Here is a 13,825-nt window from a genome sequence, read left to right on the forward strand (position 1 = left end):
AACCCTAACCCTAATCCCAACCCCAACCCTAACCTCAACCCTAACCCATTAATTAGTTGCTTTTTAACATGCAAATTAGTAACATATTGGCTCTTAATTAATCATTATTATGTACTTATTAATGCCTTATTCTGCATGGCCTTATTATAAACTAACTCTAACCCTAACCCCAACCCTCTAACCCTAACCCTAACCCCAACCATCTAACCCTAACCCATTAATTAGTTGCTTTTTAACATGCAAATTAGTAACATATTGGCTCTTAATTAGTCATTATTATGTACTTATTAATGCCTTATTCTGCATGGCCTTATTATACAACTAACCCTAACCCTCTAACCCCAACCCTAACCCTAACCTCAACCCTAACCCTAACCCCAACTCTCTAACCCTAACCCTCTAACCCTAACCTCAACCCCAAACCCTCTAACCCTAACCTCAACCCTAACCCCAACCTAACCCTAACCCTAACCTCAACCCTAACCCTCTAACCCTAACCTCAACCCCAAACCCTCTAACCCTAACCAAATGAAGTCTTTGTTACTTAGAATATGTTCCCCGTACTAAAGTGTTATCATAATTACATACATGTGTCATGAATGAATGACATTGAAATGAAATAAATACACGTGTTAATAAACGATTCAGCAATTAATGAATGTAAAATGATATTTATTCTGCTATTTTATTAGTTTAATATTGAATAATTCATTTCACAATTTAATCATTTATTTAGCAGTTTAATGAGTTCCTTCATTATTTATGGGCTGAACATCAGAAAAGGGTGGAGTGCCATCTCCGGGTTGGGGAGGAGGTCTGGCCCCGAGTGGAGGAGTTCAAGTACCTGGGAGTCTTGTTCAGGAGTGAGGGAAGAGTGGATGGTGATATCAACAGGCGGATCGGTGCAAAATCTGCAGTGATGCAGACCCTGTATAGGTCCGTCGTGGTGAAAAAGGAGCTGAGCCGGAAGGCGAAGCTCTCAATTTACTGGGCAATCTACATCCATATCCTCACCTATGGTCATGAGGTCTGGGTTGTGACCAGAGGACTAAATGCTCTCCCTTAGAGATAGGGTGAGAAGATCTGTTATTTGGGAGGACTTTAAAGTAAAGCTACTGCTCCTCCACATGGAGAGGAACCAGATGAGGTGGTTCGCGGATCTGGTCAGGATGCCTCTGAACACCTCCAGAGGGAGGTGTTTAGGCCAAGGGGAAGAAGACCCAGGACATGGTGGAGAGACTATAGTCTCCCAGCTGGCCTGAGAACGCCTCAGATTCCCCCGGAAGAGCTGCATGAAGTAGCTGGGGGGGAGGGAAGTCTGGGCTTCTCTGCTTGGGCTGCTGCCCCCGCGACCCCACTTCAGATAAGCAGAAGATGGATGGGTGGATGGATTCATTACTTCATGTTTTGCTTATTCATTTCATAATTTAATCATTTGAAAATTTAAAATAATGATTTAATTAATTGATTATTACATTTATTGAACCCGTTTTTATTTCCTTTGTCAAACTGGGCCATCAAAGTCGTGTCGCAGTTCAAATGGAGGATTTTATTGAACTTGTTTCCACACTTTTATACCAAGAGATCACTCCGCTTCTCATCAAGTCCCACAGACCAGTGGGAGTCCTGCGTAACAATCAGGTGTTAGGACCCGCCCACAGGAAGTCCTGGGTAACCAATCAGGCGTTAGGGCCCACCCACAGGAAGCCCTGGGTAACCAATCAGGCGTTAGGACCCACCCACAGGAAGCCCTGGGTAACCAATCAGGCGTTAGGACCCACCCACAGGAAGCCCTGGGTAACCAATCAGGTGTTAGGACCCACCCACAGGAAGTCCTGGGTACCCAATCAGGCGTTAGGACCCGCCCACTGACTGACTGAGTTTGACAGATCAAATAAATTCCGAAGCTGCTCGACAGGTTAATACGGAGCCCCTAAAGGGACATGGGGGAAAACTATTTTTTATAATTTATTGATTTATTTATTTTTTTAAAGAAGAAAGAAACTTTTTATAAAGTTCTAAAAAAATAAAAAACAATTTTTTATAATTTTTTATTTTTTATAACTTTATAAAAAGTTTCTCCTGCGCACGAGATACATGTCTAAAAAAACAAAAATTATAAAAAAAATGTTTCCCCCATGTCCATTTAGGGGCTCCGTAGATGAATAGAAAAAGATAAATAGTAAATTAAAAAAATTGTTGTATAAAGAAAAGGATAATTAATACAAACTAATTGAAATAAATGATTTAATTGGGAAATAAATATTGAAATACTGAAATTAATTCAATAGTTGAATAACTATGATTTTACATTAAATGAACACATGCAAAATTAATTTATTAACACGAGTTATTTCACATTTTAATTAATTAAGGACAAGTCAGTAATTAATTAAAGATGCATTTATTTATTTAATTCCGTCCCTTTTGCTCCTCCACATATTTCGACCTGCAACATTGAAATGTTAGCATTACTATGTACTGTTCTATACTAAACACCTAGACTCGGCATAATGACGTCTGCTTTCTACGACTCCTTGTTAAAAAGGTTTAGTATTTCAGCGCTTTGAGACTGAGGTTGTTGTGCTACTCCACTTTAGGAAGGTTTGACATGTACTTTGTGCTGCATTGTGGGAAATATGTTGGTGTAAACTTGGACATTGTAGATCAAAGTGGCCAAGCACAATCATACATGGACTTACTGTTATTATTTACGGGATGACAGGAGGCACGTCATTAACCTGCTGCTTCATAAAAGTCGGGAAACACCGTAAACAAGCGCAACCGTGGCATTTTTTCTCTACTTTTCACATTGAAACTGCATTGACTGCACCTGCATGACATCCTTCTATGACGGGATGATGAGAAAAGCCTTACTCACCGCGTGATATTTCACAGACGCAGATTAATGCAAAGAGGAAGAGAGGTGACACTTCTCTAAACGTGTGAAAGAGGAAGTCGTAGGAGGGAGAGGAAAAAAAGAAAGGGAGCATCCTGTCTTTTCAACGCTGCAGAGAGAGGGAGGAGAAAAGATGGCACCTCTACTCGTCCCAGTCCTTCTTCAGCTCCAGGTTCCAGTCCCATGCCGAGTGGACGTTCTTGTCGTCGTCGCTGAAGCAGGACTTGATCTGGTAGACGCCGCGTGACACCAAGCCTTGAGGGGTCTCATCGGCGGGGCACACAAACTCCTGCTCGTCCTGGCGAGGACAGTAGCTGCCCACCATGTAGGACACCTTGTCCACTGCACACAGGAGACACTTACTTAATATATAACAACATACAGTACAAGCCTTTAATACCGAGACCAGGGGTCGGCAACCCGCATGCGGCTCTTTAGCGCCGCCCTAGTGGCTCTCTGGAGCTTTTTCAAAAATGTATGAAAAATGGAAAAAGATGAGGGGAAAAAATATATTTTTTGTTTTAATATGGTTTGTGTAGGACAGCGTTTCTCAAAGTGTGGGGCGCGCCCCACTGGTGGGGAATAGAGACATGACAGGTGGGGCGCGAGGAACGGGAGGAAATTTCACATTAATTTAAAAAAAAAAAATTATATTCTTAGATTTTTCTTTTTACTATGCTTTCATTTTCTATACAACTGTAAATCACTTTGTGATTCTGTCTGTGAAATCCGCTATATAAATAAATTTAAATTACTTATTTTTCCTGTAGGCTTTAAATTGCTAGGTAGGAGCGAAAGTTTGACAGACATAGCAACAGTAACTAATGGGGGCGGGGCTAAGCAGAACAAACTTGCTACCCATCCGAGCTAAACATCCACTCATCGGGCAGAGAGCTGTGTCCATTCTTCTCCCCTTTGCCACATCTTATCTGTGTGAGATAGGCTTTTCAGCTGTTGCTTCACTCAAAACGAAGTACAGGTCTCAGCTGAACATTGAGCATGACTTAAGAGTGGCAGTGTCAAGCCTGCAACCCTCATTTGAAAAGCTGTGCAGTGTAAAACAGGCTCATTGCAGCCACTAATGCTGGAGTACTGTAAAACTCATGTTCACTTGCCCTGTCTTGCCAAATGCATAGCTCCTCCTTTTTTTTTTGTTGCAAAGATTGCAAAGTGGCACTTTTATTTATTATTGAACTTGATGCAAGTTATTTGATTTATTATTGAACTTGATGCAAGTTATAACACTTTTATTTGATTTATTATTGAACTTGATGCAAGTTATAACACTTTTATTTGATTTATTATTGAACTTGATGCAAGTTATAACACTTTTATTTGATTTATTATTGAACTTGATGCAAGTTATAACACTTTTATTTGATTTATTATTGAACTTGATGCAAGTTATAACACTTTTATTTGATTTATTATTGAACTTGATGCAAGTTATAACACTTTTATTTGATTTACTATTGAACTTGATGCAAGTTATAACAATTTGTTTTATTTATTATTGAACTTGATGTAAGTTATTTTATTTATTATTGAACTTGATGCAAGTTATAACACTTTTGTTTTATTTATTATTGAACTTGATGTAAGTTATTTTATTTATTATTGAACTTGATGCAAGTGATACCACAGCTGCACAGTTATTTTATTTATTATTGAACTTGATGTTATTTTATGTTATTGAGTTTGAATGTATACAACTTGATATTACTTGATGTTCAATACATTTGAAAATGTTAAGCTTGGCATTAGCGTTCTGTTGGGGCGATGGGGGCAGGTGGGGCTTGAAAACTCCCCCTTGTCCAAAGTGGGGGATGACAAAAAAAGTTTGAGAACCACTGCTGTAGGAGGACAAACTTGTTAAAAACAAGTCAAACTATTATTGCCTATTATTATATATGCCTTTTCTGTCAAAGACAACTTTGTTTTTTATAGTAAAAGTGAAATATGCAGTATTTCCCCCACCGCCCAAAACATTCAGAAAGCAAAGTTTGATGTGAAGTCATTGGAGCCCTGAAAAGATCAATAATGCAGGACACCATTGATTTTATTTCCATTATTATTTTTCAGTAATCACAGTGAAAAGATAAATAAAATCTCACTAAATATATTTGGGATCCAAAAGGTCCCCCACTCATAAAGTGATACATTTTTATTATTATTTGTTTTACTTTCAACACTTAAGTTACGAGATCAACTTCAGATATATCTGTCCATTTTACGTTTGAACTATTATTTTGTTTGTTTTATGCTCTTTTGTCAAATACAATGTTGATGTTTTTGTATGGCAACCACACAATATATGCAATATTTTTCCACATAAAACATTTGAATGTGGAATGTGAGTGTGAATGTGGTCTGTCTATCTGTGTTGGCCCTGCGATGAGGTGGCGACTTGTCCAGGGTGTACCCCGCCTTCCGCCCGATTGTAGCTGAGATAGGCTCCAGCACCCCCCGCCACCCCGAAGGGAATAAGCGGTAGAAAATGGATGGATGGATATTTGAAGTAATTGGAGCCTTGAAGATGTCAATAATTCATTATTATATAGTAATCAGAGCAAAGGGTGGCTATTTTGAAGAAACTAGAATATAAAACATGTTATTTCACCTTTTACATAACTGAAGAAACTAGAATATAAAACATGTTTTCAGTTATTTCACCTTTTTTGTGTTAAGTACAAAACTCCACATGTGTTCATTCATAGTTTGGATGTGACAATCTGCAATGTAAATAGTCATGGAAATAAAGAGGTGTGTCCAAACTTTTGGCCTGTACTGTATATAATGTTATATATTTTTATATACTTATAATTGTATATAATATTAACAAATACCTTAGATCTTAATCAATGAAATATTTGAGCTTTAAACGTCTTTATAAAGTAGCTTAGCAGTATTCATTCACAGTGTAGAACTGCATCATACTACGTCTAATACTCAGATTATTTCATTGGGTTACCAACTTTGTAGTAAAACGGCTTTACCTTTTATTCCTTTTCTGAAGCTGACATGATGGTACTTCAAGCCCGCCACAATTTCTTTGTTCACCTGAAACACACACACACACACACACACACACACACACACACACACACACACACACACACACACACACACACACACACACACACACACACACACACACACACACACACACACACACACACACACACACACACACACACACAAACACACACACACACACACACACACACACACACTTTTGTTGGTCTGGCAACCATAGAAGTTGTTGTTCATTGTAAGAATTCGTCTTTCTTCAAAATTCAGAATAATTATAATTGTGGATGTGCAGATGGATTGGTCACCAATCAGCATCTATTTTATAGTCCCCTTATTAAGTCTTAGTGTGGAACCGCGCCCCTATGATGATAATAATCACCTCCATTACGTCAAATAAACTACCGTATTTCCTTGAATTGCCGCCGGGAATATAGTATTCGCCTGCCTAGAATTACAGCCGGGTCCAACTCGTTTCGCAAAATAATTAGCGCATGCTTGGCACTTCCGCCGGGTCAAATATGAGTCATTAAATGACTCCCGCCTCCTGGTGGTAGAGGGCGCTAGTGATCCTTCTTGCGACTACCAGTACTGCAGAAAACCGGTGCTGCAGAAGAAGACAACAAGCAGCAAGCATGAGCAGCGATCGTTTGCTTACACTTTTAACATGGAGGATTACATATCTAAAATAAAACAGTTTTCTAAACTGGACTTTCAATCGAAGCAGGAGGTAATAATTCAAGGAATATCTCCAGAGACTTTTAAAACTGAAGAAAGATAAGGAAGACTGCCTCTGATCAGAATCAGCTGCAGATGGACATCATTTATAAGTAAAGGTAAGACCACAATAACATTTTTTTATTAAATGTGCTTTTCATGATAAGGTAAGCGCCGGAGTGAGAAGAGGTTTTAAAATAATTAGCGCATGCGTGCCCATCCCGCATGCTTTTGGTAAGCGCAGGAGTGAGAAGAGGTTTTAAATTAATTAGCGCCCCTGCGGCTATTCAACGAAATACGGTAAATGTCTTAAGTATCATTATCAAGACAAGATAAACATGTTACATACCGATAGCAGGCATGCTAATAGCTAAGCTAACCGCTCAGCTATCTTTAAACAACACCAATGAGTGCTGTATAAAGTTGAAGAAATGTAGCTGGGACCACGAAAATATGCAGTTATCAATAGGAAATGAATACGTCGATTAATAAGAAAGAGGATAATATAAGTGGAGTGGTAACTTTTTGTTGGCAACACACAGTGGCCACGATAATTAATGAAGTTAAGTTCAAGTTGAATGATGCGGACACGTTTGTTACTTTCGAATACTGCCGGGGAGACGTTGTATGTGTAAGTAATAAAGTTAAAGTAGCAATGATAGTCACACACACACACACACACACACACACACACACACTAGGTGTGGTGAAATGTGTCCTCTGCATTTGACCCATCACCCTTGTTCACCCCCCTGGGAGGTGAGGGGAGCAGTGAGCAGCAGCATGGGCCACGCTCGGGAAACAATAACAGCATTGTCGCGGTCATTATATGACACGTTAGTAGAGGGCGGATCGATCCATAAATCAGCATTGCCGATACCAAGGGAAGTATCTTTATATAATATGATCAATACTATTTTATTTTCACGAAAGCAGTTTTTGTTTTTATTCACACATTCAGGTGATAAGTGTGAGAGTAAAAAGCAAATAACTTCAGTAGTTTTTATTTAGTTATTGTTGACTTTGTTTTACTTACACACAGGCCTGGCCCTAACCAATCTGGCGCCCTAGGCAAGATTTTAGGTGGCGCCCCCCCCCCCCCCCCCCACATCGGCAGTGAAGTGTATATACTCACAAGTTTTTGACCTTTTTTTTTTACTTAAAGAAAGCAAATTAACATATTATATGAGAATGTTATGTTATGATTATCTTTAACCGAATCACAGCAGTGCTCAAATTAAACAACAGCATTCCCTCTCATGTGATATTGCTTATTTAACATTAATGATGTGCACTTTAACAACTAGGCTTACAACTATACCTAATATATAAAGGGGTGGAAAAGTGACTATTACCTGCAGGGCAAACATTAGCTAACCAGAAGGCAATAACAATGTAAACAAAAAACACCTGCTTAAAAGATCTAATACAAATGTCCCTGAGGAATGTAAGGTGGGAGTACTGTAATTACCTAACGTTATATTATTATTTTCCATAACAATTTAGCCCCCTCCACAATATTAACCCGACGTTAAAACAGAACTAGCTATTTATTGTTGAGCAATTACCGAATCATGTAACATTAGCTTAATGCTAAAGCCAGGTTACTATCACATTCTGTAACAGACAAATAATTTCATGTAGGCTAACGTTACCTACCTGCTAACTCTGTCTTTTTCTCGTTTCTCCTCCTCTTTTCTCTTTTTCTTCCCTGGGCACCTGACAGTTTTGGCCGTTTTGACATCTTGTGTTGATTTTTTGATGTGGTAAGAGTCATGATATGGGAAGGGAGGGGGCGCACCGTGCGGGTGGATGGGGGGGCGTAATGTTGTAACAATCAATATTTCTATTAAATAGGCTTTACTTTGCATTTTAATTAACGTGGGATTATTTTTTGTATCTAGAAATAATAGTACCAACTTTTTTTCTCCAACATTTGTGGCACTGGCGTGGCGCCCCCTGATGGACGGCGCCCTTAGCATTTGCCTATACGGCCTATGCCACGGGCCGGCCCTGCTTACACAATGGATGAATTCATTGCAATATAATTATTATGTTGAAACTGTCAATAGCACTCACCATAAATACACGTGTGATTAGTATCTGTGTTGGTATCAACCCGTCTCACTCAATTGGTATCAGAATAGGCAGCATAAAACCTTGCCCAGATCATCCATCATTATAATGAGATGTATTGATAAGAATTAATCACCTTTGTATTTCATTCAATTTGCTCATTTTATAACAATGTTATACTGTCTTTACATGTCTTTGTTCATAACAACGGATAAGTGACAGAGTATGATCTTTTCCTATAAAGAGATTGAAGGGTGAGTTCAGGACATGCATTTCATGTACACTATAATGCCAAAAGTATTTGTCCAGCCATCCAAATGATGAGAATCAGGTGTCCTAATCACTTGGCCCGGTGTATCAAATGAAGCACTTAGGCATGGAGACTGTTTCTACAAACATTTGTGAAAGAATGGGCCGCTCTCAGTGATTTCCAGCATGGAACTGTCCTCGCTGTCCTCGCTCCTAAATATTCCAAAGTCAACTGTCAGCTTTATAATAAGAAAATGGAAGAGTTTGGGAACAACAGCAACTCAGCGGTAGTCCATGTAAACTGACAGAGAGGGGACAGCGGAGGAATTATGGTGTGGGGTTGTTTCTCAGGAGTTGGGCTTGGCCCCTTAGTTCCAGTGAAAGGAACTTTGAATGCTCCAGGATACCAAAACATTTTTGGACAATTCCATGCTCCCAGTTTGGAGCGGGGCCCTTCCTCTTCCAACATGACTGTGCACCAGTGCACAAAGCAAGGTCCATAAAGACATGGATGACAGAGTCTGGTGTGGGTGAACTTGACTGGCCTGCACAGAGTCCTGACCTGAACCCGATAGAACACCTTTTGGGTGAATTAGAACGGAGACCGAGAGCCAGGCCTTCTCGTGTGCGACCTCACCAATGCACTTTTGGAAGAATGGTGGACAATTGCTATAAACACACTCGGCAACCTTGTGGACAGCCTTCCCAGAAGAGTTGAAGCTGTAATAGCTGCAAAAGGTCATATTGAACCCTGTGGGTTAGGAATGGGATGACACTTCAAGTTCATATGTGAGTCAAGGCAGGTGGACAAATACTTTTGTCAATATAGTATATTTATATCTATCCTTCTGTCCTTTGACCCTGCGCAAAATATTGATAAGACAATCATCTCAAGAAAAGGTAAGATGTTTTTGCCAAATCCTCCCAATCCCGCAAGAACATCATCTTCTTCTTTATACAGTAGATGACAAAGAAACATAATAGAAGACAGTGAAGACCAGCAGGTGCATTGAGTCACAGTTACAGTAAAGGCCACAACAATACATACATCTAAAGCTGCTGTTTTCCTCTTACCTTAAAGTGTATTTTTAGCCTGTACTTGATGCCTTCTTTTAGGGTGAATGTCTTCTCCTTCAGGCTGCTCAGGTCTCCTGCACAAACAAAATGACCTCAGCTGGTAAATGTCTGACATGAGGTGTGACTGCATTGGTGATGACATCATCCTGCCGAGTCATCGTGTGGCCAACAAAGGCCTTTCCTGACTATGACGCTATGCTCCAAATGTAAACTATTTACACAACTTGTGTGACTGTACCATACTTGCCAACCTTGAGACCTCCAATCATCAGCCCGGAGGTTGGGTCTTGGGCGCAGTTGGGTGTTCCAACAGGACAATGACCCCAAACTAGGGGTGTAACGGTACGTGTATTTGTATTGAACCTAGGGATGTCCGATAATGGCTTTTTGCCGATATCCGATATTCCGATATTGTCCAACTCTTTAATTACCAATACCGATATCAACCGATATATGCAGTCGTGGAATTAACACATTATTATGCCTAATTTGGACAACCATGTATGGTAAAGATAAGGTACTTTTAAAAAAAAATGAAATAAAATAAGATAACTAATTTAAAAACATTTTCTTGAATAAAAAAGAAAGTACAACAATATAAAAACAGTTACATAGAAACTAGTAATGAATGAAAATGAGTAAAATGAAGTGTTAAAGGTTAGTACTATTAGTGGAGCAGCAGCACGCACAATCATGTGTGCTTACGGACTGTATCCCTTGCAGACTGTATTGATATATATTGATATATAATGTAGGAACCAGAATATTGATAACAGAAAGAAATGGGGGGAGGGAGGTTTTTTGGGTTGGTGCACTAATTGTAAGTGTATCTTGTGTTTTTTATGTTGATTTTATAAGAAAAACAAAAAAAAACAAAAAAAAACGATACAGATAATAAAAAAACAGATACCGATAATTTCCGATATTACATTTTAACGCATTTATCGGCCGATATTATCGGACATCCCTAATTGAACCGTTTCGGTACGGGGGTTCCGGTTCGGTGCGGAGGTGTACCGAACGAGTTTCCACACGGACATATTAAGTAGCGTAACGCACGTTGTGTAAACAATGCACACCGAGGCACAACACACGGCATGCTAGCAGCTAACGGGCTAGGATACGTCCTCTTTTCACCAGACATGTCCTCTTTTGCGGAGCTGTCAGGGCGGAGTTTCTTAAATGCCTCAAATGTTTTGAGTTAGGGTTGCGTGTATTTTCAATGTACGCTCAGGGTTAAGAAGGGGTTAAAAACAAAACAAACAGCAGCATTGGTGAGGGAGGGGCAGAGACAGAGAGAGAGAGAGAGAGTTATGATAAACGCGCATGCGTCGCCAGGCTCTGCTTTTTATCCATAGATCTATCACATTTAATGTTTTATTATCTATAGCAGGGGTGTCAAAAGTGTGCCCCGTAGGCCATTTGTGGCCCACAGCTAATGTTTTAAAGGCCCACGGCACATTCTAAAAATACTATTCAAATCAACAAAAACATAACAAAAGTGAAATAAAAAAGCTTAAAGGTGAAATGTAATTTAGAAAAAGTTGCAATGTTGACTAATAAAACAAAGCTGTTTTTTTTTCTTTCAAACTGTCATTGCTCAAAACATAATATTGAATCAAAATCAATGTTATTATGAATTATTGACCTATCCAAGGTTCCCATTACTTCACATCAAATATTACACTAAGACAAATATTTTGGGTGGAAGATTTTGCAAATTTGGTAAATAAATAACCCAAAAATTTACATTTTGTTGTTTTCTTACCGTACCGAAAATGAACCGAACCGTGACCTCTAAACCGAGGTACGTACCGAACCCAAATTTTTGTGTACCGTTACACCCCTACCCCAAACACACGTCAAAAGTGGTAAAGGAATGGCTAAATCAGGCTAGAATGAAGGTTTTAGAATGGCCTTCCCAAAGTCCCGACTTAAAGGTGTGGACAATGCTGAAGAAACAAGTCCATGTCAGAAAAGCAACACATTTAGCTGAACTGCAGCAATTTAGTGGTCAAGTGGTCAAGCAGAAGCTTGTGGATGGCTACCAAAAGCACCTTATTGCAGGTCAACTTGCCAAGGAAGCAAATATTAACATTGCTGTATGTATACTTTTGACCCTCACATTTTCAGTAGAGCCATAATAAATTCATAAAAGAAGCAAACTTCATGAATGTTTTTTGTGAGCAACAAGTATGTGCTCCAATCACTACATCACAAACAAATACGAGTTGTAGAAATGATTGTAAAGTCAAGACAGCCATGACATGATGTCATTTATGTACACTTTTGACCACAACTGTATATTTTACATTCTACTATAATTACTTTACTGAATTAACAACCCCTGGCGCTGAATTGTACTGTTTTTTATTTGTCCTTCTTCATGTGTTTGTTTATAACTAACTTTATAAATACAGGTGCATATAAAAAAAAACAATAGCCTTTCATAACGTCACATTGCAGGGTCGACATCGCAGCTTTTAAAATATGTATTTGGAAAAAAAAAAGGATGTTTCTATTATAATCATTTAATTGAAGTAAAGTGTTAGCCTAATGCTGTTAACTTCATGCTAGCCTCAGTTAGCAGCTTGTTTGCTGCTAGTTTTGGGATTAGCTTTTGCTACTAACTGTAATTTGCTAATTGTAATTAGTTTTAGATTACTGGTGAAGTCATTTGCTGTTCTCATGTTTACATTTGAATAGGCGGTCAAATATCAGTCATAACAACATTAATGGTCGTATCCGTATCGGACCAATACGAGCGCGATGAAAGGGATATTTTTCAGTTCTCTGTTCTATACATTTTCACAAATATCTGTGTAATGGTATGACGTTGTTGATATCGTTATATTGGGTCCAAACTCAGAGAATATATTCAGGAAAGCTTTGGAACAAAAAACTAAATTTTTGAATGAAAGCAAAACATTTTTTTGTTTTTCTTATTTTGTCCATGGAATAAAAGTGAATACTTCTTTGTTGATATTGTCTTATACTGTATTCATATTGCTGTCAAATCATTCATTTTATAATATCAGATTTATGACACTTTGAATTTGGATGAATGGTGATTAATCATAGTAAATTACTCACTTACATAATTCACCTAAAAAAAGACTGATATTTTGAGACAAAAACTATTTTATTGTCATATTGCCATAAGCCAATTAAAAAATTAATTCAATTAATTGTAATTCATTTATTTATTAAGTATAAAGGATTCATGTATTGGCACATGTTTCCAGTACTTTGTATTACTAATTCCGATATAAGCTTAGCATCTTTACACTCCTTTTCGGACATGTTGAATTGTGCAAATGTAACCAGGTGTCTGAAACAAACAGATCATAGCATACCTACTATACAATGTTCTTCAATGAATGAATGAACATTTCAAGTGAAAACAATCAGTAAGGATATTGGTGATACAGGTCCTGTATTTACTTGCTACAAAATCGATACCGAAATGTGCAGTAAGTCCCTCATTCTTTTTTTTTTTTAAATGTCACTTTTGAAGTGATGGATGACAATAAAACGGTGGCACAGTACAAGGGATGGAGATACATATTAAGCCCCGCCTCCTCGGCCCACATTACAACCTTTTGAAGAAACTTGAACAAAATACTACACAAATGACACGCTAAGTTTTTTTATTCATCTCCTTGAGAATACAAAGAAAGAGAGAAATAAAGAAAGAAAGAAAGAGAAAGAAAGAAAGAAAGAAAGAGAAAGAAAGAAAGTGAAGGAAGAGGAAGTTTTAAATGTGTTGATAGTGAA

The 13,825-nt window shown here is 38.4% G+C and overlaps 1 protein-coding gene across 5 annotated transcripts in view; it reads right to left on the reverse strand.

Moving 5' to 3' along the window:
- Positions 1-510: 510 nt before the first annotated feature.
- The window catches only part of LOC133651750 (rho GDP-dissociation inhibitor 2-like), a 65,428-nt gene continuing 52,113 nt past the window's right edge, over positions 511-13,825 (reverse strand). For all 5 annotated transcript variants that reach the window (XM_062049848.1, XM_062049850.1, XM_062049849.1 and 2 more), the window contains 3 exons: positions 10,046-10,122; positions 5,896-5,959; positions 511-3,241 (listed from right to left, as the gene is read on the reverse strand). In XM_062049848.1, coding sequence (XP_061905832.1) covers positions 3,042-3,241; positions 5,896-5,959; positions 10,046-10,122 — 341 coding nt within the window. In that variant the 3' untranslated portion in view covers positions 511-3,041. The remainder of the gene's footprint in view (positions 3,242-5,895; positions 5,960-10,045; positions 10,123-13,825) is intronic.

This window comes from Entelurus aequoreus, linkage group LG06, assembly GCF_033978785.1.
Source record: "Entelurus aequoreus isolate RoL-2023_Sb linkage group LG06, RoL_Eaeq_v1.1, whole genome shotgun sequence".
NCBI lineage: Eukaryota > Metazoa > Chordata > Actinopteri > Syngnathiformes > Syngnathidae > Entelurus > Entelurus aequoreus.